This window comes from Gobio gobio (genome assembly GCF_949357685.1).
Source record: "Gobio gobio genome assembly, chromosome: 5".
Lineage (NCBI taxonomy): Eukaryota > Metazoa > Chordata > Actinopteri > Cypriniformes > Gobionidae > Gobio > Gobio gobio.
In genome coordinates, this window is record NC_137101.1 from 25,799,031 (window position 1) to 25,826,405 (window position 27,375).

The window sequence follows — 27,375 nt, forward strand, 5'->3', positions numbered from 1 at the left end:
GCGCGCGCAACCTGAACCTGACGGTCTACAGAAGTTCCATAAGCAGGCGTATACTTTCAGAGTACTGCATTGAAACGCTGCGCTGCTTTAAACTGTTCTGGGTAAGTGCTGTTTTTATTCTCTTTACTTTATATAGCCTATGAGCCTTCTGATTGATTTTAAGCTTAGGTTAAATAATTAACTAACCGACACGTAGCCTATAAACAGAACTGCTTCAAGGATAATAATAGAGGAGAAACACACTGGCTGTCAGTGCTGCTGATGTACCAACTGCTGACTATAAGCAAGTTAACTGTTGTCTAAAAATTCACTAATAATATGTTAAAGCACCATCACATAGGCTATATTATGCAGCCTTTTCCCATTGGTTTTGCTTCAGCAGTTCGTGTGGCAGTTGCAGGAAACCACAAAACAGAAGAGTAGAAGTTAACTTTGCGTTCGAGAACTTGGTCTTCTGAAAACATAATGTGATGTGATCTTTTAAAACACCATGTGTGGGATGCATCAAGAAGATTTCTTTCTCAGTTAGAAGAAGAAAACATGATTTCTCACAGTTTTCTCTAACATTGCCCACACAAGTGTAGTAAAAGCTGTGGATCACGAGCTTTTGTTGCAGTTCAAAGCAAAGCAAAGCATAAGCCTGGATTTTCATTCTATAGAAGGATTGAGGGCTTGTTTATCCCTTATTTGAGCACTTTTTGCTATTTTGCTCTATTCTAAGTCAGTTGTTGACATTCTGAATTGTTGTGGCTTTAGCCTTTCATACCAAGATGTAAATTCTACCCACAGAGGTCAATGAAGCCATTTATAGGTTTCAAGAGATGTTGTTGCTCAAATCTTTCTCTTTCAAATCTCAGAATTAAGTTACACTACAGTTCACTTTAAATTGTTTCTCCTAATATTCGACAATTGTTTACTTACACAACTATAGAGGAATTTGATGAGAAATGTTGAGTTCATATCGAGATTTCTTTTGATAGATTGGTATTTTGGCAAATCTGAGCTCAGTTTGAGGCCTTGAGATCTCTATAAGAAAAAGTATCTAAACTGAGATTTGTAGTACATTTCACTTGACTCTTTATTTGCCATTAATTGCTCGGAAACTACTGTATTATTGTCAAAGAATCACATTTTCTGAAGGATTATGTGCATTTAAAAAGGCATGATTTAGGCTAGTTTACACAAAGTGGATGCCTATAATATATATTTAAAGCATTGTACTGTATATTTACACTCAACACACCATGTGTAATGTGTGTAGTGCTCCACCATCCATAATAAAAATACACTAGGCTGCTCTAGAAAAATAAATCAATCAAGTAACAAGACAGATATGAACATACTATGTACCTACCTTCTGTGGTATGACACAGTATGTGTGAATTAGAGGAACTGCAAATGTCGGGCACTGGAACATCTTACTCACAATCAGACTGCAATTTCCAACCACACTTTAACCAAGAGCACAAACGATGTCAGGGTTACATGATTTTATTTAAAACGGGTCACTTCAACTGTTTATGAAGCTCTAAAATCAAAAAGGGAAAAGTTTTTCATAATATTTCCCATTATGATTGATGCTAAACAAAGACTTCCATAGAAAATGTGGATGAAAGTTGTACTGCTCAATGGTTATTGTTATCGTTGACTTTGTTACAAAGGTTGATAATGGTAACCTCAAATACGATAACAGCTTGTGGAGGGTGCCATGTTATTTCAACAGCCTTGTGGGGTTAAAAATACTGCAATATACAACCATGTGCAAGAATAAGTCAATGCCAGCATGAATAACAGCAGCTATAAGCAATATTGCTTTGAATGAAAAGGCTGGGGAAAAATATAGTGAATGTGTTGTTTTTCAGTTTTTCGTCTTTACTTTGTCTTTTTAACCCTAAAATGTAGTCGTAAGTTGAGTCGTAAGTTGTAAGGCATACATATGATTTATATGCTCTTTATCTTAGAATAATACGGAACAATGGTGTTGTATGAGAATATCTGCTTTTTCATGCACTCCATATACTGTTAAAGTGTTGATTACAACAAATGCAGGTGTCTCTTTACCTCTCAGATAGAAATGCGCTGTTTTTGAATTTACATAGCTGTTAAAACTGGACTCACATTATGTCAAACATTAGATGTGGTTAACAGTCCAGGTTCTCCCTTTCCTGAAACACCCAGGCTGTATCCGAAAACGCCCCCTATACTATTGCCTACATTACTCCACTATAGTCCACTGAATGAATGAAAACAAGTGCGCAAATTTGGACACTGAAAGTTTTTTTTTTTTTTACAGTATATACACTCTAAAAATGCTGGGTTGTTTTAACCCAATTTTGGGGCAAATATAGACAAACCCAACTGTTGGATTAAAAATTTAATGTAAAAATGTCCATAATATGACCCAAATTTTAGAGTGACCACAATATTTTGAACTACGGTTAAAACGTTTTTTTTTTTAAGACATCTCTTAAGCTGTATTTATTTGAGGCTGCATTTATTTGACCCCAAAAAACATTTATTTGAAATTGAAACATTATCTTAAATGTCTTTACTGACACTTTTGATCAATTTAATATGAATAAAATTAATTTGAAAATTGATTAAAAGTATTGACCCCAAACTTTTGAATGGTAGTAGTGTATATATAAAATAAGGTGGTAGCTATACTAAATTAAATACCTAAACAAATGGTACTTCCTCCGATTTTATATTTTGTTATTGGAAAAAACCGACATTGCGATATTTCGTTTTTGTGCTTTATATATTGCGATATGGAAACAATTTCACCAGATGACTTAAATAACTCTATTTGGAAAGAATGAATCATTCTAGAATGATTTGGGTTGTTTTAGGGGAGTGAATCTGCATAGAAACTAAAACAAATTGCAAGCATCGATCAATACAATAGAACAAAGATACGAATGAAATAAACAGTGCTTTATGTTTTTTCAGGTAATTGAATAATCAAATGCAAAATAACTGCATAGTCTTCACTGTATAAATTAAATATAATTAATCTTTGTTACAGCTACAAAAAAAATGTCTCTTTGTTTTTTGTTGACAACGACAGCAGCAAAAATATTAGGCTGCTGTCACTTTAAGACCAAATGCACGGATCCAATATAATGATACACATCTGTTTTCCTTCTCAATTGTTTACATTTACGTAAGCCATAAGCGACTGTGTTTACGAGAATACTTGCCGAGACGGGCATTTTGACATAATTTTGGGTGTGTGTGTCCTTTCAAGCACAAATAGATGTGGAAGAGGGCGGAATTTGGTTTTGCGTGCTGTCTGTGTGTGAATGTTTGATTGTTTAAACCGTGATAAACTTTCGCACATGCTAATGATAAACATTTGCTCTATGATTTTTAAACTTTTGTAATTAATCAGAAAATCACGTGCGTTATGAACTGTGGTGTCTGGTCCATACTTATCAACTACGATACCAATATTTGACATCGCACATTCTGCGATGTGACCATCGCGGATGCACACACCGTCTTGATATCGCTGTGCAGTCCTAATTCGTAATAAATGAGTAAGTCTGGTATCCTTGCAAGAACAGTTATACATTAAACAACACTAAAAACAAAAAGGTCTAAAAAAAATTAAATATACTAAAAAGACATGCAAGAGGATATCAGAATGGGATCTTCAAAGTACTGTTTATGTAACCGGTCCTACTCGACCCACTCTGAGCGGGATTCGAATCAGGATCTCTGGCGTGGGAGGCAGGACACTAAAGACCGCAGCTGTTAGCGTTGGTTGCTAACGCGCCTCTTGAGGGCAGGGGAGTTAGGTTTACACGCACAGCTCTTACTGGCCTACAATACACTCACCCCTCTAAACCTCACTCTCATCCGGGTCGCGGCACCAAATATAACCGGTCCTATTCGACCTGCTCCAAGTGGGATTCGAACCGGGTTCTCCAGCGTGGGAAGCGGGCGGCCGGAATGCTAAAATAGCTTTTATTTTTATTATATTATATTATCTTAAATTTAGTTGAAATTTTTTGTAATTTCATAATGTGCTTTTGTCAATTTTATATTTTATTATTATTTAATTTAGGTTTTATTAAATTTTTATTTCAGTTTTATTTTATACTGCATTTATTTCCAGTTACTCATCAACTTAAACATATTTCAGTTTATTGCCAAGGAAACATTTAGATTTTTTTTAAATGAATGATAATAACCCTGATCCCATATCAAAAAGACAAATTATACAACTACAGCTCAAAGAAGATTTTTATACAGAAGAATGAAAATAATTGCTTTAAGAAAGTACAACCTTCACATTTCTGCTTATAAACGCTCCAGGTTTACTTGCCCCATAGATTTCCAATGTAAGTGAATCAATGTAATGTTTTTTATTTTTACAAACTGAGAGATGAGATGATGTTTTCTGTGGTCAATGAACCACAGAGTATGTCATAGAGCTTAAGTGTTGAATCTGGAATATTATTTTAGCAAGCATTATGAGTTTAACCTTCCGAGAGGCTTGCAAAAGCTCAAATGTATTTATAGTTCAGTCCAGTCCAGTGTGTGAGTTCAATAGAGGGGTTTGTTGTTTGATCCCACACTTCTTCCACCCCTGCAGCTTTCTCAAGCTGGGATAGTTCAACTGTGCCGACTCTATAGAGTCAGTATTGACCCCACACACCGTTTGATGAAATATCACGCTCATGGAGCCAATAAAGGCCTACTATAAAGTTATGACATTAAAGTGTTTGTGTCCTGCTGTGTTCTTTCTATCTGTCTGCTGTTGTTTGTCTCTCTTCGGTCTATCCTGGTAGCAGAAGCAGGTAACAGCAGCAACTTGCTATCTCGTTACAGTCCTTCAATGATACAGGAAGTGCGGTTTGAGCTGTCAGTCTCACGACAGGAAGTACTTGGCAGTCATGCAGACGCACCAAACAAGAAAGAGAGTTGAGAAGCTAAAGAAAAATAACTAAATATGAATGTATATTGTTAGCTGCTTCCAACTTTAAGCATAACAATGTACGAGAATTAATTTGTGTTCGTTTTTTTTTCTGTTTACACATTACATTTTTGTATGTTTTTTATCTACAATCATCTGGTTTTCACTTTTTCATATGATTGATGTAAAAACATGAAAAAATGTATATCATAGAGACTTGGAGAAGGGCTATTTGACTCAGAACACCACTTAGCAACGCCTTAACAACCACATACAAACCACTTAGAGCATCTTAATAACCATTTAGCAACACCCTCGCAACATTTTAGTAATGTTGGTTACCACATAAATTCCTTTTTAGTAATGTTGGTTACCACATAACTTAATTTTGACTTGTTTCTTAACAAGTCACTGACAATTAGGGATGCAACAATACAGTTAGTCCACTGTTCAATACATACCTCGGTTTTTAACCACGGTTTTCGGTTCGGTTCGGTTCGGTTCGGTTCTGATGGCTTGTCACATCAATTTTTTGTTATTCTATTCTTAGGCGACAGGAACAGCAAGAGGTTAAAGAGAAAAAAGACTATTTTTTATTGCAATACTCTTTCTTTATTTTACTTAAAAGAATTGAAAAACCTTACTTAAACTTAAAACTTTACTTAAAAAAACCCTTGTACACATTCCTAGTGTATTGGATAAAATAATTAATATAAAATAAATATATATAAAGATTTACACTGGCAGCTCAGAGCTGTACAGCAGCATTTAAGTATGAAATTGAATGAATGAATGTAAAAATAAAACACTACATAGACTTCACTATAAAATATACATTGATTCTTAGCTACTGTATTAGTTTTTCAGTCAAGAGCAGTGAGTGATTTTCTCTTTGTCTTTTGTTGTTGTATCAACATTAAAGGGATATTTCACTCAAAAATGAAAATTTTGTCATCGAAAAATGAATACAGGTTTGGAACAATATTAGAGTGAGTAAATAATGACATCATTTTATAGGTGAACTGTCCCTTTAAGGATCTCGTCTTCACTACTGCCCTGTTGTCAATTTAAGACCTGCCTGCATCTAATATACAGACAAGATTGCGATTTTACTTTCACTTTAGACATAACCGACTGTGTTTATGTTAACCTTGTGTGTATTTGACAGTATTAGCGCAGTAAGACAACTACTTAGTCCTGTAATCACGTGTTTGACAGGCTTTTAGTGTGCGCGCTCTGAAAAGCGCATGTTAAAACTGCGCACGCGAATGAAACCGGCAAGGCTTTAAAACGCATACAAATAATGAACTTTCGTGATTGTGAATAACTATAGTGTTCCATGAGTATAACTCTACAACTAACGTGTGATGTGAATGTATGTCGCGTTGTTCAGTATATTGGGATGGAGGCAAATGATAGAATTTGTAGAAAAATAATTAATTAAATGTGAAACCGAAAAAAACGCAATTCACAAGCGCGTATTGAACCGTGAATGCCGTACCGAACGGTTCAATATTATATTGAGAATTGTGGCATCCCTGCTGACAATTGAAGTAAATGGAGCCAACATTTTCAATAGTATAGCTACAAGACGTAAATAGTATGCGTACTAACCATAGACTGTAAAAAAATATAGACGTAGTGTCCGTGACGTCACCCATAGGATTCTGAAGAGCAGTTTTGAAGCGTAAAGTCGGTTGTTGCCATCTTGGCGTCACCACGCATCACTGTCGTATAACTGAAAATGGACAAAGAGGCGGGACGTGGCTGGAGCTGAGGTGACGTGATCATAGATATACATAAAGGCTAGATGTCGTCCACGCTGCTGGCCAATGGAGGTTGACGTCTGCACCTGGCAGCCATCTTGTCACAGTTAGCTTGCTCACTCGTAACATTGTGTTTTAATGGTGCATATACTTTTTAAAGAACCATAACGTGCTAAATTTTCTACCGATTTTCAAACTGTTTGGTTTGTTATAAACGTCAGAGATGTAGTTATGACACTGCATACTTATGAATAATTATTCATAATTTGTTCAAGCATCCAGAATTATAGACGCGTTAATAACGTTTGTAAGAAACCAAACCATTTGTAAATTCGTCAAGATTTCAGCGAGATAAGAGTATTTGTGTTTGTGCAGATCACTCACCTTGTACATCAGGTACCACAGAGCCCGCCAGAAAGCTTGCCTGTGACAAGATGGCCGCCGGTGATGGCGTTAGAGACTCCGCCATAAGACATCTAGCCTTTATTATGTATATCTATGGACGTGATGACTAACAGACAGCAGGCAAACGGCTATCCACCTGTCACTCAAAGTGGCCACGCCCTTAATTATGCAGAACTTTAAGGCTTTATATAATGTAAATGAATGAGTTATTAAAGAAATTCACCCCCCTCACAGTTGTCATGAAGGGCAAAATTAGATATAGACCAAAACCACAATTTGTACCAGGCTGTAAACATGTTTTTTTCTGCTGTAAAGTTGGGCATTTTAGCATGGGGCTCAATGAGATTCCGCTCCCTTTTGGATCCTGTCCCTAGTGGCCAGTCGATAAATTGCAGTATATGTCACTTCCGTATTGGCTTCAAGAGAAACTGCGGGAGGTTGCCGCTTGGTACTAACATGATTTTGATGTGAACAAATTGCTTACTAACCTTTTCTGTGTAAAGGTATATCCAATTTTACATCTTTGTTGCCAAGATAATGTAATGCTAAAAACCTAAAATGACATACATTGACAGAATAATTAATGCAAGTGCTATACTAAGCAATTGTAAGTTTCACATTTTCGCTTTTAAAGCTTCCAAAAATTGGCTCCATTTAATTAAATGATAAGCAATTCTCCACAACTTAGATTTTTCCTTCTATATTTTCCTATCTTATTTTATGTGGTGATATTAATATTACACCACAAATGCTGTCGATTGAGCTTAACAGAATATTTTTTTATAACAATTAAAAATATATATAATTATTGGTTTCTTATGCCACCTTTAATATAGTGGTGGCAAGTTAGTGTCACTCACAATTATTGCATGTAAAAAATAATAACTTAACACTGTAAAAAAAATATTCTCATGGTTTATCACAACATTTTTTCTTTTGTCAGATCAACTTAGATTACTTGTGTGGCTCAGATAACATAATATTTGAATTTTTTTTTAAAAAGAGGTAATGGTGACTTTTTATCTTGCAATTTTGACTTTTTTTTTCTCAGAACGGCATGATATGAACTTGAAATTGAGAGAGACTTGTGAGATAAAAATGTGCAGTTATCTTTTACATGAATTTATTCCATTGCGGAAACAAGCTTCTATAATAAAATACATAGTTTGAACAAAAGTGTAAATCCGTGACCATGACGTGTGTGTGTTAGTACTGTTTGGCTGTGACTCAGCGGGGAAGTGAATCCTGGCAGGCTGTTGGGATGGGAGTTTTGTATTTCACTTCTATTAATAGTCGTTTCACTCTGTTTCTCTCCCTTCACCAGTTACCTCACAGTTTTCAACTGGTAAGTACTCAGTTAGTGTTCACTGTGGTCTAACTGTTTAACAAGTCTGCTTAGTTTTCTTGTTTTCTGCTGAGTTTATGGCATGTTAAGTGTTACTGATTGAGTGAAACATTGGTGGTTGGTGTAAACTGGTGTCATGTTCATTTAAAGGGCATGTGTAGTATGGAAAGAAGTTAACGCGTGTCTTCAGCTTCGGTGTTGTTCTGGTTTCCATTAGACAGAGAGCATATCACAATGATCTTATGTTCTTACAGCAGTTTGTTCGCAACAATTTTTCCTCTAGAGTTTAGTGAATGGTTATGCATGGAGTGTCATTTGAACAGGATTATGATTACATGACTTCATTAATAAACATCATAATCTTTAACAGATCAGTTGTATAATGAGCATTAAAGGATGAAAATATATAAATAAAGGTTTTATGACATTTCTAATCATTGAAACACTGGGTGTACTTGTACTAATGATCTGTTCCTTATCAGATCATGTAATAATGTTTGTTAATGTTATTAATTAAACAGTAACACTTTATAACAAGGTCTCATTTGCTGACATTAGATAATGCTTTAGTTAGCATGTTCTAACAACAAGCAATATATTCTTATTTTCTTACATACCTTTCTTAATGTTAGTTAAAATTACAGCTGTTCATTGTTTGTTCATGTTAGTTAACAGTGCAATAACTAATGTTGACATTCAAATTTAGATTTTAATAATTTATTTGTAAATGTAGAAATTAACATTAAGATGAATGCTGTTGAAATATTGTCCATTGTTAGTTCATGTTAACTAATGTTGTTAAATTTAACCTTATTGTGAAGTGTAACCAATTAAACTTATTATAAAGTGCTAGAATGAATTATTAAATTCTGATTTGATTAGAAGTTAACAGTGTATATAATTTAATTTTCATTCAATAAAGATTCTATATAAAATATACATTTTATCATATTTTTAGATATTATTTTATATATTTAGAATCAATATATTATATACTGTAGATTCTATATAAAATAGAATCTTCTTATGCCATTTATTATTTATTAGTTTTTTTCCTTTTATTATTATACTTCATTATTCTTGAATTTATCTTATTTTATCCTCTCTTTTTTTTTTTTAGACATTTCAACATCTCAACATCATTCCTTCTAAAACTACGGCTATAAGAGACACAGATTTGATGGACAAAGGACAAAGTTAAATGTTCAATTTGAAAAAAATATAACTTTGAATGCCACAGAAACAAGGACACCTCACATCCAGACCAGTACTGTCCACTACTGAGAGCCGAAACCCATATAACGGACACCACAAATATGAAAATAAGCATCAAATAGGAGTGCATCACTGTACAGAACATTCCCACAACGGAATTAACCAGCGGACACTTTATATCAGAGGCTATTGCTGTTGGATCTGAGAGTTTACAATCATGTCTCCATTCCTGAGGATTGGTTTTTCCAGCTTTGAGATGGACCCGGGGCTTGCCTACCACGAGGAAGTACTCAATCCATACTGTGCTGTCTACATGAAAGAGGCTGTGGAGACTGGTAAGAAACCTCTGCTACAGATACTGTATATCAGGGTAGTTTAAGTGTAAAAGTGCAACAAAAAAAAACCCTGGGTAGTTTCTTCAGTTATGGGCATTTTTAAGTTTTTAATCAGCCAGATGTTGATTTTATCTTTTGTTCTTTTGTTAAGGTCACATAGGCTTTTTTACCATGCCATCATCATTTCTTTTTGACACTTTTTCAAATGCATTTCCTTTTCATATAAGATTAAAAGTCTAGGACATATGTAAACTATATAAATATTAAAACTATATATATATATATATATATATATATATATATATATATATATATATATATATATATATATATATATATATATATATATATATATATATATATATATATATATATATATATATATATATATATATATATATATATATATAATCTTAATATGAAAAATATTGTTTTTGTTTTACTTGTTTAAAACTATGACAATCTGGTGTCATTACCACAACAACCAACTGTTTTGCCCCCAATAAATGTGTTTCAAAAGTTAGCGTATAGTTATAAAGTAGACAACAGTATCAGTAAAAAGCATGTTTAAGATTAAAAATGTAAAAGTATGTAAAAATGTAAAAAGTAAATGATTTAGTAAATAGAATGTTTTATTGTGCGTCAAGCTGCAATTTTGGAAAATTATGCTAAAAAAAATCTGTAATTATTTAATTGTGTGTATTTATGATGCATAAAATGCTATACTGCAAGAGAGCAATTAGTTGTCAATTTTATTCCAAATGTAATTTCTACCACAAAATAAATGGTGATTTGAGTTGTGGTGGAAATGACATATGATGTTTCAAGAAAAGAAAAGAATAAAGTGTTATACGTTAAGTGATATAAGTATATGATTTTTTTTTTTTTTAGAAAGTATATTTACTACAAGTCTAGAAGAACAAAATAGCCCATAGTGGAAGAAAACACCCACATGACCCACCTACTCGGTTCTCAGTAGGTGAAAGTGTGAAAGCAGTGTGTTTGGTCAAAGTTTATTGAATATTGTGTGTCTTAAATGTGAATTTTTGCTTTTAAAGGAAATGTGTGTCATAGGTGTCAATGTCAGTAAAAAGGTGGTTATCTGTTTCTTTCCTATTATTCTTACCATTCAGGTTATGATTCATCACACACACTTCCCACAATTTAAAGTGGGTACTTAGTCATTAGACTAACAATTCAGCAAAATAATCAGTGTATTATGACAGACAGACATAAATGTGAAACCAGTACAATTTTCATCATGTCTGATAGTATTTTGACAGCCAAATATGCGTTAATTCAAGTTGGTTTGAAGATGCAGAAGATACATGTTTGATATAGGTACTGTATATGTCAAACTCCATGAGACCTACAGAAATAGTTTACATAAAAAAAAAAAGAAAATCTGCCATTATTTACTCACCCACATGTTCTGAACCCACATCCCTGTCTTTATTCTGTGGAACACATATGATGATATTTTAAAGAATGTTCTGGTTGCTCTTTTCTCCGATTAATGAGTTGCTTTTAATCTTCAAAAAGGATGAAAATGATAAATAAAAGTATAACATTTCGGTTACACTTTATTTGAATTATATATTTATACTAAGTAATCAGGGCTGGGCAAAAAAATAGTTAAAAATAGCCAAATTTTTTAAATGTGGTCGATTCAAAATCGATTCTCTAAGGCAACGAATCGTTTTTTTTTCCATATTTATTTCCGCAAACATTGAACTTAAGATGAACGTAAATTGAATTACTAGTCTTCTCCACTAGATGTCACCCTCTTCTTTGCCTTGCGCGATGTTACAAAGGATCGAGAGGCGCGCCTGTCATTCATTCAGTGCTTAAATGGCGGCTTCCGGTGCGTTGTCGACATTTGTAACGCTGAGGTGAAATGCTGTAGTAATACTACAAATCTGCGGAACTATTTGATGAGACATCACCTAGACGTTGCAATACCCCCACAGTCGAGCATACAAACAAGAAAAATAGATCACATACATGCAAAATCATTGTATTAAACTTGAGCGTTCACTTAAGCACATACTTTGGCCATAATATACATATTCAAATCAGCTGAGTCAATAGACAGCGCATGACCAATAATTAAAATCTAATAGCTTATATTATAAACAGATTTCCTCAAATAAAAGTTAGTCCACATAAGTCAGCACGTTGTTCATTACCACAGTATTGAACATAATTGTATGCATTTGAAATGTAGAGATGGGTTCTGTTTTAATGTACCCAAGTGTCCCTAAAATAAAAAGTGTTTAATATACAGGTTTGTGGCTCTTAATTTATTTTTAATTACCCACTTTGTAAACTTATGTTCACTGTTCTTTTTTATAAATATAGTATTTGTATTGTAGTATACAATAGAATCGAAATTGAATCGATTTGAGAGCTTGCGAATCGAATCGGAACATCTGAATCGATACCCAGCCCTATAAGTAATATTAATTAACAACATAGGGTAGGAGTAGGATTTGTTTGCGGGTTAGTTGCATGTAATTATGCATAATTTACTGTTATTACTATGGTAAGTACATGTAACATAACAAGGACACTGTAAAATAAAGTGTTACCAAAATTGCCATAGAACTTTTGTGCTATATTCTTTTAAGTTTTCTGAACCTGCTGCAATTGAATAATTGATTCAGTGAATTGAGAACTGAATCAGTCTGGATCAGTCAATTCATTGGAAAGACTTAAAATAATGATTAATTCATGAATCAATCATCAAATCAATACTTCTGTCTAGAACGTGCAAGTTTGTTTTTTTAAATGTGTGAATTATTATATATTGATCACCACTTCTGTACTGCAAAGTGAATGCGGCATTAGAACTCCAAATTATAATCAACACAGCAAATGAACAAAGAATCAAATGTATGTAAAAGGAAGCATTTCTGCAAAAGTGCATTGGAAGTCTCCGACTGCATGCATGTTTTTGAGAACTGTGGTTACTTTTAAGCAGATTTGAGTGCACTGACCTCTATAGCTAGTGATATGTGGGTAAAATCAGATTAGACGAAAAGATATGCAGTTGTACACGCAGACACGGTCACTGCAGTATTGAAAACACAAGGATTTCCCAGCAACCCCTTTGGTTTCATTCTTTACAACCAACCGCAACCACACATACCTTTCAAAATAAAAAGTGTCACATCATTCTCAAACTTCTTTGAAACATTCTCACCGTCAAGTAAAAGTCAGATAAACTGTTTGTCCAGTCGTTTTTTTTATGCGTTGGATGCAAAATAAATTAAACTCAACACGAAAGAGTGTTTGCAACCTGTTTTACTTCACCAAGTATATATTTCTGAGTGAAAATGTCATTTAAAAGAAATGCAGGGCTGAACTTGATTTTATTTAGTTGGGTGGATTGAATAAAACCAGGTGGTTGGAGGGGAGGGGCTAAAAAAATTAAATGACTTGAAGTCAGAGAGGCGAAGCAAGTAATGAAAAATTACGACAAATTACACCACAGTCATGCTCAATAAGATCAGGAAAATACATTGAGAAAAAGGAAAGAGCTGATTTTAAATGTCATGTTGACTTTATGTTGACATTCTACCAAAATTGCATGGTTTCATTTGCATGGTTTTTCTGCAGTAAAAGCTGTCAGATTACTAGCACACAGTTAGAGCATTGTGCCATTTCAGTAGTATTAGTTTCAGATCCAGTAAATCCAGTTATAATGCTGTAAAACACAGAGAATTGTTTTACTTGTATACTGATAGGTTAGTTCAGTCAAAATTTCAGTGGTGTGTAACTCTGATTTAGTGTCTGTGTGTATTTGTAGAAAAGGGCCAGGTGTACAAGCAGAAGCGGCCCACCATGTATCCCCCCTGGAGCAGTACGTTCGACGCTCACGTCCACAGAGGACGGGTAATGCATGTGGTGGTCAAGGACAAGACAGCTGAGCTAAAGACGGAGGCTACTGTCCAGCTTGACACCCTCGCATCACGCTGCAAGAAAGAGAACGGCAAACTGGAGATTTGGGTGAGTGTTTGTGTGCGACAGAGATTTACTAAAGACAGTGGTGACATGCTCCCTATACCAAATCAAAACTCTTCCCACTGCTGATATACTGTATTTATTGAAATACAGCTATACAGCATTGTCCTTATTTATTTAAATAGATTAATTTCAATTATATTAAAGCACTATGTAAAAAGTAAAAAAAAATTCAGTAAAATATCCCAAAACCACTAGGCCAGTGTTATATATTTTGTTCAGTTGAGTACTTACAATATCCCAAATGTTTCCAACTATTTGTAAATCGTTAGAAAATTGCTATTTTAACCAAGGAACCAGGACGTGTGAGTCACCTGTCAATTGCGTCATATATGCGTTACCCTCGGTTTCCGGTTTTATTTTGCAGAAACACTTTACTCTTAGGGAACAGAGTAACGTCATAACAATTTTCAACACACTCAAATGTATCTAATATGATAAACAGAGCTGCGTTACCTCATACTCATGACCGGAAAAGCGGAAGTGGTGCCGGCGACTGTGTCATAATAAAAGTCCCTCTGCTCGCTGGTGTGTGTTGCTTTCATTTCATTAACAATCGCTCCAGCGGCCTTGCTCTGCTCTCACAACACTCGGTCCTGCTCTGCTTCATACTACAGTAACGTTAATAATCGCATCCATGAACATGATTTCTGCCCGAGTCCTATCCCGAGTCCCATCCCGATTCTTTTCCACCGGCTGTGAGGTGAAGACCACATGTCCCAATATTCTGTGCTCAAACGTGGCATCATCAAGCTACGTCTTTGTTTTGAATAGGCGACCTCTAGTGGATGGAAAAGTTACATAGTGCACCTTTAAAAAATAAGAAATGAAAGAAATTAAGTTTTTTGATGAAAACTTTCCAGGATTTTTCTCCATATAATGGACTTCAATGGGCTCCAAACGGTTCAAGGTCCAAATGACAGTTTCAATACAGCTTCAAAGAGCTTTAAACGATACCAGACGATGAATAAGGGTCTTATCTAGCGAAACGATCAGTTTTTTTCGAGAAACTGAGCAGTATTTATGCTATTATTTTACCTCTTATCAGACGAACGTGATCATCTCTGAGCTCAGCTAAACTTCCGCTAAGTGAGGTCAAAATACGAGCCTGGTCATAGATATATTGATCGTAGATGCCTCATTCTACTGATCCGTGCAAGCGCTAATGAGGCATTTACGTATACATCTATGACTTTATTTAAAAGTGAACTAATCCTTTAAGTACTGCCTTGGCGGACAGTGTACAACTGGCTGAGGGCGGAAATATGCTAATATGGGACAGTCCTTCAGCGGTCGTGGGTGGAGCATGAGCAATATGACATCATATTGTTCAGAAAATTAAAACGACTTGATTATTGAGAGCGTTTAGGCTTTATGAGGATAAAAATAAAAAGGAGTGAATACATTTTTATCATTGTAGGGTGGTGTGTCCACACACTGCAAAGACACATTTATATGCAAACACCGTATAAAAGTGAATTTTGCCTCCGCAAATTGCATTAAAATCCTTTAATGCACAGCTAGCCGTGGATTATCCCACCACGGTTATTTGCCAGCATTGACAACTTAAAGCGGTTATTAAGTAGTCCACTAGTAATGGCTAGTAAGATCTAGCATTCTGCCCGCTTTGAATCAGACACAGAGATAAAGTGTGTACGATTACATTTATTTGAATGAATGAATTATAGCATTTATTTGAATTAATTATCAAGAGAGAGATATTTGTACCTGCGTCTGTTCAGTGTCTCTCTTAACAACGAAGATGTGCGTAACCCCATTATTGCTGAGAAATATAATGTAGTGATCCAGTAGCTTAGCTATTTTATGACTAGAATTTGCAGGCAGCGTTGATGCGTTTCTGTGCTCCTGAATGTATGTGTGTGTGCGCAGCGCAATCTCCGCTCTGTGTGCGAGTGACGTAGGCCTATGTGTGTGTGCATTTCAATGAAAACAGCGCATTAATATAGAACGGTAATTCAACTGACTTGTGAATTAAACATTTTTATTGCACATCTTCCAGCCAATCAGAATCGAGTATTCAGACATACCATGGCATTAATGTTTTCAATACATTTTCAATGATTTTTGGTGTATTATAGGTGGAACTGAAGCCACAGGGTCGCTTACTGATGGAGGCACGGTATTTTCTGGAGAGGAGTGGTGAGTGTTTCTTTTATTCAGATCTCTCACAGATTAGTACATTAACATTATTATTTCTTTAATTAGACATGTTTTCATGAACAGATGGATCTATCCCAGAGGTTTTCAAACGGGGGGATTTCATAAATATTTTTGTGTGGGTTCTTGTTTGTTAGACGCCACTGGTCATGGTGAAGCTGATGGAGAAACTGAACAGGAAAAAGACGGGGTGTTCGCCTTGCACCACAGACGAGGAGCCATCAAACAGGCCAAAGTTCACGTGGTCAAATGTCACGAGTTTACCGCCACCTTTTTCCCTCAGCCGACTTTCTGCTCAGTCTGCAAGGAGTTTGTCTGGTATTATGCAAACAAGAAATTACTTTTTTCCACAGCCCTCTTTAAAGACAACATTCAAAACACCATTTACAACTTCCATAATTTGATGGATTTTTGAGTGAAACTTCCAGGGGGAAATAATGTGGGCCAAGACTTGGATTTATAGATTATAATTATACATTTAAGTACTGAGTATTATTAACTAACTACATCGACTTACTCTAGGGTTAGGGTCAGGTTTTGTTGCATGTAACTATGCATAATTTACTGTTATTACTATAAGTACATGTAATGTGTAACAAGGACACTGTAAAATAAAGTGAATAATTTCAAGAGGCAATGCATTTAGAAAACATTTAGAAAAAAACAACAACTTTAAAATGCTGTGCACTGAGGAATTGTGAACAGTAAGACTTTTTGATGTTTTAAATCTTAAATTTAAGATATGTATGATATGAAGTGTATGGTATGCTGATAATATAACAGTTTTAATCTTTTTTAGATTTATATATTACATTACATATTACAAAAATGTTCTTAATGGTTTCTTTTTCCTACTTCAGGGGCCTGAATAAACAGGGATATCAGTGTCGCCGTAAGTACTTGATCTCACATCCTCATTGCTTTCGCAGTTCCTAAACAAGTTTCCATTTTATCAATGTCAGGACTCCTACACACTTCTCTCTTTTTTTACCAGAATGCAATGCCGCCATCCATAAAAAGTGTATCGACAAAGTCATCGCCAAATGCACAGGCTCAGCAATAAACAGTAAAGAAACTATGGTAAATACAAGGTTTCCATCGCCCTTTCATACAAACACATCAAGCACACAATGTTTTGTTTTGTATACACTCACAAAAGGGTTTTGGTGCCCTGATTTTAAGCCAGAGACCTTTGGACATTTTTGTGAAACTGTAGGCTAAGTATAGATTCAGCAAAGCTTTAGTAATAGATGAAAGAATGATCATAAATATTTAAGAATAATTTAGTTTCAGACTCCTTCCTCTTTCTGTAATTACGTCACAAAATATTCTTTCCACACTTTACAGAGTCACGCTGAAAAAAAAAAAAGTATGACGTTTTGGATATTTTCCATGTTGACCTGGTGTGTCACAGTCACTTGTGTCACAGTATATGTACAGTATGTGTTCTATGCTAAATATATGTGTGTGTGTGTGTGTTTCAGATCCATAAGGAACGTTTTAAGATTGACATGCCTCATAGGTTTAAAGTGTATAACTACATGAGCCCGACATTCTGTGAGCACTGTGGAACCTTGTTATGGGGTCTTGCTCGGCAGGGCCTTAAATGTGAAGGTGATTCATTACACAACCACATGTCAACTATAAATGTCTAAGGGTCATTCTGTGAAACAGTCTCCTTTTCCATTTTGGAAAAAAAAGCAAATTTCTATTATATCTTTCTGCTATTTTGCACGAAAAAGTGATAAAACGGACGTAAAATTTGCTTGTTCCTTAGGTAAATTCATTTACCAGGTGGATGATATATTTTTATCATGAAATTATGGAGTTTATTAGTTTAAAATAATTTAATTAATAATAATTTAATTTACAAAAAACTGTATTAGGAACATAAATGTAATATTTTGAAGAATGAACCCTAAACACTCACAAGGCCTGCCTGTATTTTTTTTTTTTTAATGTATAAAAATATCCACATAACATTTTTAGATTTGCATTTCAGTTTAAGTGTGTTCTCATTGCAGAATGTGGCATGAACGTTCACCATAAATGTCAGAGGAAAGTAGCAAACCTTTGTGGCGTCAACCAGAAGCTAATGGCAGAAGCCCTGGCTATGATTGAGACCACTCAACAGGTTGGAAGACACACACATTATGAACCACACATGCTATGCAATGAAACAAATGTCACATTACTGTTTTTGGTGATTTTTTGCGGATGTAATCCAGTAATTTGGGAATATCACATGATTTGTTAGAGTTTTAAGTTGGTTTTCGCCAAAATTTCACACATTTAGTTCAGCAGAGCAACAGATTGAGAAGAACCAAGAGAACATGTTAATAGCTAGCTACCTAATAACACATGGGTTTAATCAGTTTGTTACCATCTTCATGGGCAGCACTTTAACACAGCACAAGACTCAATTGATGCACAGTGTATTCCAATGGAGTTTGGCATTAGCATGTTGCTAAGCTAGCAATGTCATGCTATAAATACATTTTAGAGCACTGGATTAATTATATTTATAATCACTATCCATTGACACCCGTCCGTTTATCACAATACAAATCAAAGCAAAAATGGCATTTATGTACAATGGGACCATATGCGAGTAATGCATTAGAGTAGGTTTCTGGACAAAATCAACGTAGCGCATGCTGGGCACAACATGACAAAGCCTGAAGGATGCATATGCCCTACATTATCATGTGGTGTAAGCTGTTTAATCAGTCTTTAATATGAATTCAATGTGTTTCTTTCCATAGCAGGCTCGGAGTTCACGGGATAGTGAGGTTGTTGGTCGAGAAGGTCCAGTGGGCATAAGTGGGGCAGGGGTCACTAGAGAGCCTTCAGGCCACTTGCCCATTTCTCCTCTCACGTCTGCACCACCTCTGCCACGCAAAGGTACATATACCATATGTCAAAACAACATACAATTCACACAATTCTGATTCGATTTTAGTGTCGAACTTGCTGTTAACCAAAAACTAATTTAGGGTGTGTTCACACTTGTAGTTCGGTTCGCTTGGTCTGGACCAAAAAACCCCAAAAACATTTAGTCCTTAGTTTAGCATGACCTAAAAGCATGCGGATACGTTCACAACCTGATTGGTCTACTTTTATGATGTATTGCCTATTTAGTTACTTAACTTAGGGCTAAATGTGCGTAGCCTGCATATGATGGTATTTTGACCAGCTGAGAACTCGTGAAGAGCTTATAAAATGTGTAAAGGAGTCAAAACAGTGGCAGGAATCGCCCTGTCTCACACACAAAGACAGATCTGCTGAGGCGACGCGGTTCAACATCGCAACTACGATGAGAAAAAACAGGTATGCTTGAGCATTCTGTCCTTTTTAGGGTCTCATCTTCAAGTTTATTTTTCGTTTACATGCTTTTGGGCTGTGTTGGGTTCATATTTCATTCAAGTTAGTTTGGAAGCAGACTGAGAGCCATCTTTTCAGGAGTCTCGGTCTCCTTGTTTGGTGCGCAGCAGGGTTCGGATGGCAGCGTTCATAATGAACAGGCAAAAGGCAAAAGCCTTCCAAAGACAGTAGTACATGGTTAAACGAGTCACTGTAGTAAAGAGTCACTAGTAAAGTTTTGATGGATGATGATTGTAATCAAGATAAAGACGATACAGTGACACACGAGACGAGAGTACAGTTAGGCACAGGAGAAGAGAGTATGTTATTATTTATGCGCAAACAAACTGTGTGTGCGACACTGTGTGTGTGGGTGCACTGATCGCTAAATTGGGGGTGGGGAGGTGCCATTGTGTACGGTGTGTCAAACGGGAAGCCCACTGTCTTTGACTTTGAAAACTGCCCCTTAGACAGTCCACTACAGAGTTCAATATTAAGTACACTGCACAGGGAACGCCCATTTCTATGATTATAACATTGTCAAAATTATTTTAGGCTACTGAAACATTTTCTGTAGAAGGAATGGTGGTTTCAATAAAAACTGTTTTTGGACTAACAAGGAAGTTTTGAGTTCTGAAACTTACAGGATATTTTTTTTAGATCTTTTAAGGGCACTGCACCAGGATGGAGTCGGCTGTTTCTAGGATTATAACATTGTCAAAATTATTACTCAAACATTCCCTCTCTAGAACTTCCCAGAATGGAGTTGTGTTTATGAGGAACTAGGTAGTTGATTAGGAGGTTGAGGTTGATTAGGAGGACTTCCGTAAGGACTCCCGTAACACTGAAATTACAATTGATTCCAGTGGAATTTGACATTAGCATGTTGCACAAATAATCACAAAATGTTCATAGCACACAAATAACTGGATTTTTTTCTGAACAGTACTTAAAATATCTTCATAAAAAACATCTCTTGACATTCATTTCACCATGACTGAGGATTGCCTTATCTGAGAAAGAAACATATTACCTTATAATTTGACCAAAAATGCCATCCTATGAGGCAGTATAATGCCAAAAAAACATTGCCTTTCTAAGCAGCTCATCAGGTTTTTGGAACAGAGCGATTGATTGATTGACTTATTGATTGATTAATGCTGTCTTGTTCCATCTATTAATGTCTAGCTCTTCTCTGTTCCTTCCAACAGAGCATCAAGGTATTTCATGGGACTCTACAACTCAGGGTCGCAGGCCAAGTCTTGAAGAGCCTGAGCCCCTGTATGCCACCCCACGCAAAGAGCACCACAAATTCACCCTAGACAATTTTACTCTGCATAAGATGCTGGGCAAAGGAAGCTTTGGGAAGGTAAGAGTTATGTATTCGACTCAAATATCCATTTTAACTCTTATATACGGTTACTATATATTAACATTTGAAACAACTGCCCTAAAAAATAAGGCATCCTTTGATTCTTTGGGTCAAACTGAGACAAAATAAATAAGGAAATTAAGCGAAATCTTGGGAAAACATTGCCGTTTTGAAACTAAATTTGGTAATTGTTCGCAATACTTTGAACGGAGCATACCCATGACCAGTTCCAATTTGGAAACATCTACTGGTCAAAGGTTGCAAAGCATGATTTAATCTGCTTTTTAATAGTTTAAGGAACTGGCATAAAACCAAAGTTCTTCTATGCTTCGATTTAACTGCTTACTCAATGCCCCTTGTGGCTATTTTGGCTATTATGTCCATTGGCAGCTATTAAAAATGGCACCACTGAATAGCCTATTAAACTGCATCTGGGAACATGGATTTTCTACAAATCTTGCACACATGTGCATGTGTGTTTGCAGGTTTTCCTGGCCGAGCTGAAAGGCTCCGGGCAGTTCTTTGCAGTGAAGGCTCTGAAGAAAGATGTAGTTCTGATGGATGATGATGTTGAATGCACTATGGTGGAGAGGAGAGTGCTGTCTCTGGCCTGGGAACACCCCTTTCTCACACACCTCTACTGCACCTTCCAGACCAAGGTAATACACACTGACACACTTAGTACTGGTAGAGACTGGTTGCTATGTATTTGTTATAGTTCTTTTGTTCGGTGGATTTAAAAATATGGTTATTAAAATATCTTATAAAAAATAACAAGGATCTGATAAAGAAGAGCAATTAAGGTCGTATATTTTAAATGTATTAATAGTTTTTATAATTATAATAGTTAGACCAGTCTGAACTAATTGTTTCTGTATCGGTCTCTAAAGGAAAATCTTTTCTTTGTGATGGAGTACTTAAACGGAGGCGACTTAATGTTCCACATTCAAACCTGCCACAGATTTGACATCCCACGGTCCACGTGAGACTCATATGCAGCCCCCACAAACACATTTTAAAAGCTGAGACTCTGCCTACTCTTCTTTTCTGTGGTTTTCACCCTCTTCCACCTCCTCTCTTCTCTCTTGTTGATAGGTTCTACGCAGCAGAGATCATATGTGGCCTACAGTTTCTACATTCTAAAGGCATTGTGTACAGGTATTCACTACTCTATACCATAAAATGAGCTACAAGTGGACAGACAGACAGACAGATTATTTTCAACCCTCATTCTGACCTTCTGTCTGGAATGATCCGTTTTTAAGGGGCGGCTCCTTTAAAGGGATAGTTCACCCAAAAATGAAAATTCTGTAATCATTTACTCACCCTTAAGTTTTTCCAAACCCGTATGAGTTTCTTTGTTCTGCTGAACACAAAAGAAGATATTTTGAAGAATGTGTGTAACAATGCAGATAGAGCAACCGTTGACTACCATAGTGTTTTTTTCCCTACTATGGTAGTCAATGGTTGCTCTCTCTGCTTGGTTACAAACATTCTTCAAAATGTTTTTTATTGTGTTCAGCAGAACAAAGAAACTCATACAGGTTTGGAACAACTTGAGGGTGAGTAAATGATAACAGAATTTTAATTTTTGGGTGAACAATCTCTTTAAGGCTTGTCAATATACGGCCACTATTATGATAGGCTAACAACATTGCATAGGAAACAGTATCAACACCCACTTGCTATTGCATGTGAGTAAGTGTTCTGAAAACATTACCCATATAAAACTGTAATTTACAGACAAATCATTATGAAATCATTTACTTATGGTTTGCGATGCAGCAGCTGTCAGATCCAATATAGTTGGCTGCTTCATCTTCCAACAAAAGTTTCTTCACCATCTCTCCATTAGACTGTGTCTCGCTGACAAAGCAAAATACTCCGAACAAACATACAATCCTCTAATGCGATCCGGGATGGCATTTAAAATAAAATCCACTTATTTCCCTCGCTAGGATCCTTCTGAAGTCTGTACAGAGATGCAAATGAGCGGTTTAAACTGGATGCGTCAAAGCAAACTCTTCCATTTTTCCTGTTGTCGGCAGACTCAAGTGCGTGGAGTATACGTCAGAAATTGAACGCACATCTGTACTGTATCCAGTGTAGACAGCGTCAGTGATTATAATGGGTTATGTTTGCTTTTGATGCAAGGAGATGCTAACATCCAGTGCAGACAAATGTTAGCCATTAAGCGACAGAATACATATGGGCGGGCCCAGAATACATGTGGGCGGGGCCTATGTGTGATGATGTATAACTGGTCGTTGATGTCTTGCAAGTCATATGCAAGTGTCTTTGCCCGTGTGATGTCACAGATTCCCCAATTATCCAAACAAGTCATTTTTGGAGCTTGATTAAATAAATGTTTTGTTTAAAACGAGGAGGACGTTTTAAGCTATGACACTTTAAAACAGGATCTTTTAATGGTACAAAGACCTCTTATATTTCAAAAGATCAAGGCAGAGTTGATCTCTCGTGTCACATGTCATGACCCCTTTAAGTGTAACTGGAATATGAATTGACATTGGATTACAAAAAAAAAAAAACAGCAAGCACTTTGCCTCATTTCAGAATACAGCTGATTTATACAGTATGCGTGTTGTGACTTCACAGAGATCTTAAGCTGGATAACATCTTACTAGACATTGATGGTCACATCAAGATTGCCGATTTTGGCATGTGTAAAGAGAACATGATTGGAGAAGCTAGAACGTGCACCTTCTGTGGAACACCAGACTACATCGCCCCTGAGGTGAGGATGTCTACAACATCCACTATAATTTTAAATGTATATTATATTTGTACTATATGCTGTATTCTTCACAGATTCTGCTTGGGCAGAAATATGGGACTTCTGTAGACTGGTGGTCATTTGGTGTCCTTCTTTATGAGATGTTGATTGGCCAATCTCCATTTCATGGACATGATGAGGAAGAGTTGTTTCAGTCGATTCGCACTGATGACCCCTGCTACCCACGTTGGTTAACTAGAGATGCACGGGACATGCTTGTAAAGGTACGTCGGAGCTAACGATTGAAAAAAAAAAACACATTTAACTCTCATTTTGATGTATGGGTCTCAACCTGTTATAAACCATAACTGGGTTTTATGACTGGTTCTAGCTATTTGTCCGGGAACCAGAGCGAAGGCTGGGTGTGAAAGGAAATATACGACAGCATGCGTTCTTCAGAGACACCGACTGGAACGCACTGGAGAAACGACAGGTGGAGCCGCCCTTCAGGCCCACTGTGGTAAGTTCATTACAGCCATAAAAAGTATGTTCTGTTCCAAAACCTAATGAGTTGCCTATAGACCTTATTCAGAGTGGTGCCATGACAGGTATGAAAGTGAGGTTGTGAGGGATAAATTTACTGTGTTTTCAATGGCATCCGCTGTATTTTTTTGAGTTTTTTGTCTACAGAAATTTCTTGGAAAGATATTTTTGCTGTTTCATCAGCAGAACAATCCAAAAAACATTAAATGACAGTACAACCCACTGAAGAGATGCGTCTATCCCTCACAGCCTCACTTTCCTTCCCATTAAAAATCAAAGATGGCACTGCTGTGAATGAGGTCTTTTATAGGCATAGGCTGTTCCAAAACGAAGGATCGCATGTAGAAAAGTGAAGGGAAGGGAAAAGTAACTAAATTACAGTAATTTGATTACTTAGTAATTAATTACACTTAAAGGGTTAGTTCACCCAAAAATGAAAATTCTGTCATTAATTACTCACCCTCATGTTGTTCGACACCCGTAAGACCTCCATTCATCTTCGGAACACAAATGAAGATATTTTTTGTTGAAAGCTGATGGCTGAGAAAGGCTTCAGATAGGCCTCCATTGGCATTCAGTACATTTACACTCCCAAGACCCATAAAAGGCACTTAAAACGTCGTTACAAAGTCCATCTCACCACAGTGGCTCAACAATAATTTTACGATGCGACGACAATAGTTTTTGTGCGCAAAAAAAAATCAAAATAACACCTTTATCCAACTTGTTCTTGTCTTCCGTGTGTGCCTCCACGACGCATGCGCGAGAATATGACGTAGCGCCGGGGTTCGGGAATCCATGAAATGCACACTTTAACCCCATTTTGAGAACTACGCCGAGACCTAAAGCACGATCAATGTAGAATTCAACAGCTTAAATACGCGCGTCTTCCTCTGCTTGTAAACAAATCGCTTCTGGGTCATCTGTCCGAACGCCGGATCTGCGTCATATTCTCGCGCATGCGTCGTGGAGGCACACACGGAAGACAAGAACAAGTTGGATAAAGGTGTTATTTTGATTTTTTTTTTTTGCGCACAAAAACTATTGTCGTCGCACCGTAAAATTATTGTAGAGCCACTGTGGTGAGATGGACTTTGTAACGACGTTTTAAGTGCCTTTCATGGATCTTGGAAGTGTCAATGTACTGAATGCCAATGGAGGCCTATCAGAAGCCTTTCTCAGCCATCAGCTTTCAAAAAAAATATCTTCATTTGTGTTCCCGAATATGAACGGAGGTCTTACGGGTGTCGAACGACATTAGGGTGAGTAATTAATGACATAATTTTCATTTTTGGGTGAACTAATCCTTTAACACTGTGTGTGACATTATTGCCTATACAGATAATTTCTCAGGAACTTTTCAGGTTCCATTTCAGTAAAAGGGATAGTTCACCCAAAAATAAAAACATTTGTCATTACTTACCCTCACGTTGTTCCAAACCTGTATGAGTTTCTCTCTTCTCTTGAACACAAAGGAAGATATTTTAAAGTAGTGTTGTCATCGCGGTCGGTACTTTTGACAACACTATTTTAAAGAATGTTGGTAACCTGACAGTTGACGGCACCCTCTGACTTCCAAAGTATTTTGTTCCTAGTCGGCGATGGGTGCCGTCAACCGTCTGGTAACCAACATTCTTTAAAATATCTTCTTTTGTTTTCAAGAGAAGAAAGAAACTCATACAGGTTTGGAACAACATGAGGGTAAATAATGACTATTTTTTCAATTTTTGGGTGAACTATCCCTTTAAGGTCCTGATTTTAGCGGACAGCTGCCTATGTAGACAGTAAAAGGCAAAGCAGCAGCTCACTATATTTTAGAACGGATTGTGTCACAAACTGTTACATGTGACTGACACATTGAGCCTTTCTGTTTACAGAAATCAGCAAGTGACTGTAGTAACTTCGATAAGGAGTTCATAAATGAGAAGCCTCGACTTTCCGTCACAGATCGCATCATGATCAACAGCGTGGACCAGAGCATGTTTGACAACTTCTCCTTCATTAACCCCGTCATGGCCCGTCTCAAGAGCCCGTGACTCACGAACAAACATTCATTAAAGACATTTGTGCAAATACTGTGAACAGGTCCAAAGCAAAGGGCAAACACTCACCTGAACATCATATCAGCCACTAGTCAACCTCATTTCATACTATGGGCAGTGAATAAAAGACACAGTAGTGTCAAATTATATATAATGTAAGACACATTTTGTTATTATTATATTATTTGGTGCCTCACATTTTTGTGATGTGAAAGGCAAAAGAGCATATGAACTAGCAAAATGAACATGTTGGTTCAGGGGACTCAAACAACTAACATACACAGTAAATTAATATTGATTAAATGACATTGTAGACACAATATTGCCACAATAATTCTATTTTTTACTCAGCCATCGAAAAGAGCTCCGAACAAACTCAAAATAGAATCATCCTTACCTGAATGAATCCATTTTGAACGAGTGAATGAGGCACTTATCGCCACCCACTGGTATAATGACGAACTACAAAAAAGGTCAATGAAGAATCCCTGTCAACAGTGTATAGATAGACATTATTAAATATGGGAGGATATGAATTTGATAAAGCGTCATGTTCATCGCATATTGTGGGTTGTATTTGTTTGAAATGCATTTATCGTCATAAGCTATCAAGATACTTGTGCCTGGTTGTGCGTCATCAAAATCATATTTAAAAAAATAATTGATTAGATATGTTTTATTAAAATGAATGTGCTGGTATCCATATCTTTAATAATGATCTGTTGTGTTCCATGAAACTGAATTCTAAAGGCCTTGTATAGAAGTGTAGTGGCAAAATATCACACTGTAGCAAACTGTTCAGTGGAATTCTATGGTGTTCTTGGATTGTACAAAGTTATATATGAATTTTTGAAAATCAATGTGTAGTGCATAAAAACTGAATATATTTAGAGAGATAAATCATTGTTACAAATTCATGGTGTCTGTGTAGTCTGCATTATGATTTCTTGTGAGTCATCTAGAAATTATTTCATTGTCATTATATTATAATATTTGGTTATTTTATGGTGCATGCAAAAATGAAACTTTATTGTTGAATAAATTAAGCTTTGCTACAACAAAGCCACAAATAACAACAACAAAAGCTGAATTGTTGATTGGGGTCTTTGGGACAAAACTAAGCAAGG

General features: G+C 36.2%; 2 protein-coding genes across 3 annotated transcripts in view; one reads left to right on the forward strand and one right to left on the reverse strand.

The window, feature by feature from the left end:
- prkcq (protein kinase C, theta) lies at positions 1-27,328 on the forward strand. Of its 2 annotated transcripts, XM_079817854.1 has the most exons (19): positions 23-101; positions 8,420-8,440; positions 9,561-9,990; positions 13,802-14,001; positions 16,116-16,176; positions 16,332-16,512; positions 17,055-17,086; positions 17,189-17,274; positions 17,679-17,808; positions 18,219-18,328; positions 18,960-19,098; positions 20,769-20,926; positions 21,415-21,588; positions 21,820-21,911; positions 22,025-22,087; positions 23,546-23,684; positions 23,759-23,947; positions 24,055-24,183; positions 26,084-27,328. In XM_079817854.1, exons 3-19 carry the CDS (start codon positions 9,873-9,875, stop codon positions 26,240-26,242), a joined length of 2,160 nt encoding a protein of 719 aa, XP_079673980.1. In that variant the 5' UTR covers positions 23-101; positions 8,420-8,440; positions 9,561-9,872; the 3' UTR covers positions 26,243-27,328. The 2 variants fall into 2 exon arrangements, with proteins under 2 accessions (XP_079673979.1, XP_079673980.1); XM_079817853.1 differs by lacking the exon at positions 8,420-8,440 and having other exon boundaries at positions 1-101; positions 26,084-27,325.
- taf3 (TAF3 RNA polymerase II, TATA box binding protein (TBP)-associated facto) overlaps positions 1-27,375 on the reverse strand; it is a 996,662-nt gene that overhangs the window by 226,982 nt on the left and 742,305 nt on the right. The window lies entirely within an intron of this gene.

Bases quoted from the DNA above. Each gene is read 5' to 3' on its own strand.
- prkcq (XM_079817853.1), top strand. From the start codon at position 9,873: ATGTCTCCATTCCTGAGGATTGGTTTTTCCAGCTTTGAGATGGACCCG. The intron at 16,513-17,054 runs GTATTATGCAAA...TTCCTACTTCAG, and splicing joins GTCTGCAAGGAGTTTGTCTG to GGGCCTGAATAAACAGGGAT. The intron at 17,275-17,678 runs GTAAATACAAGG...TGTGTGTTTCAG, and splicing joins TAAACAGTAAAGAAACTATG to ATCCATAAGGAACGTTTTAA.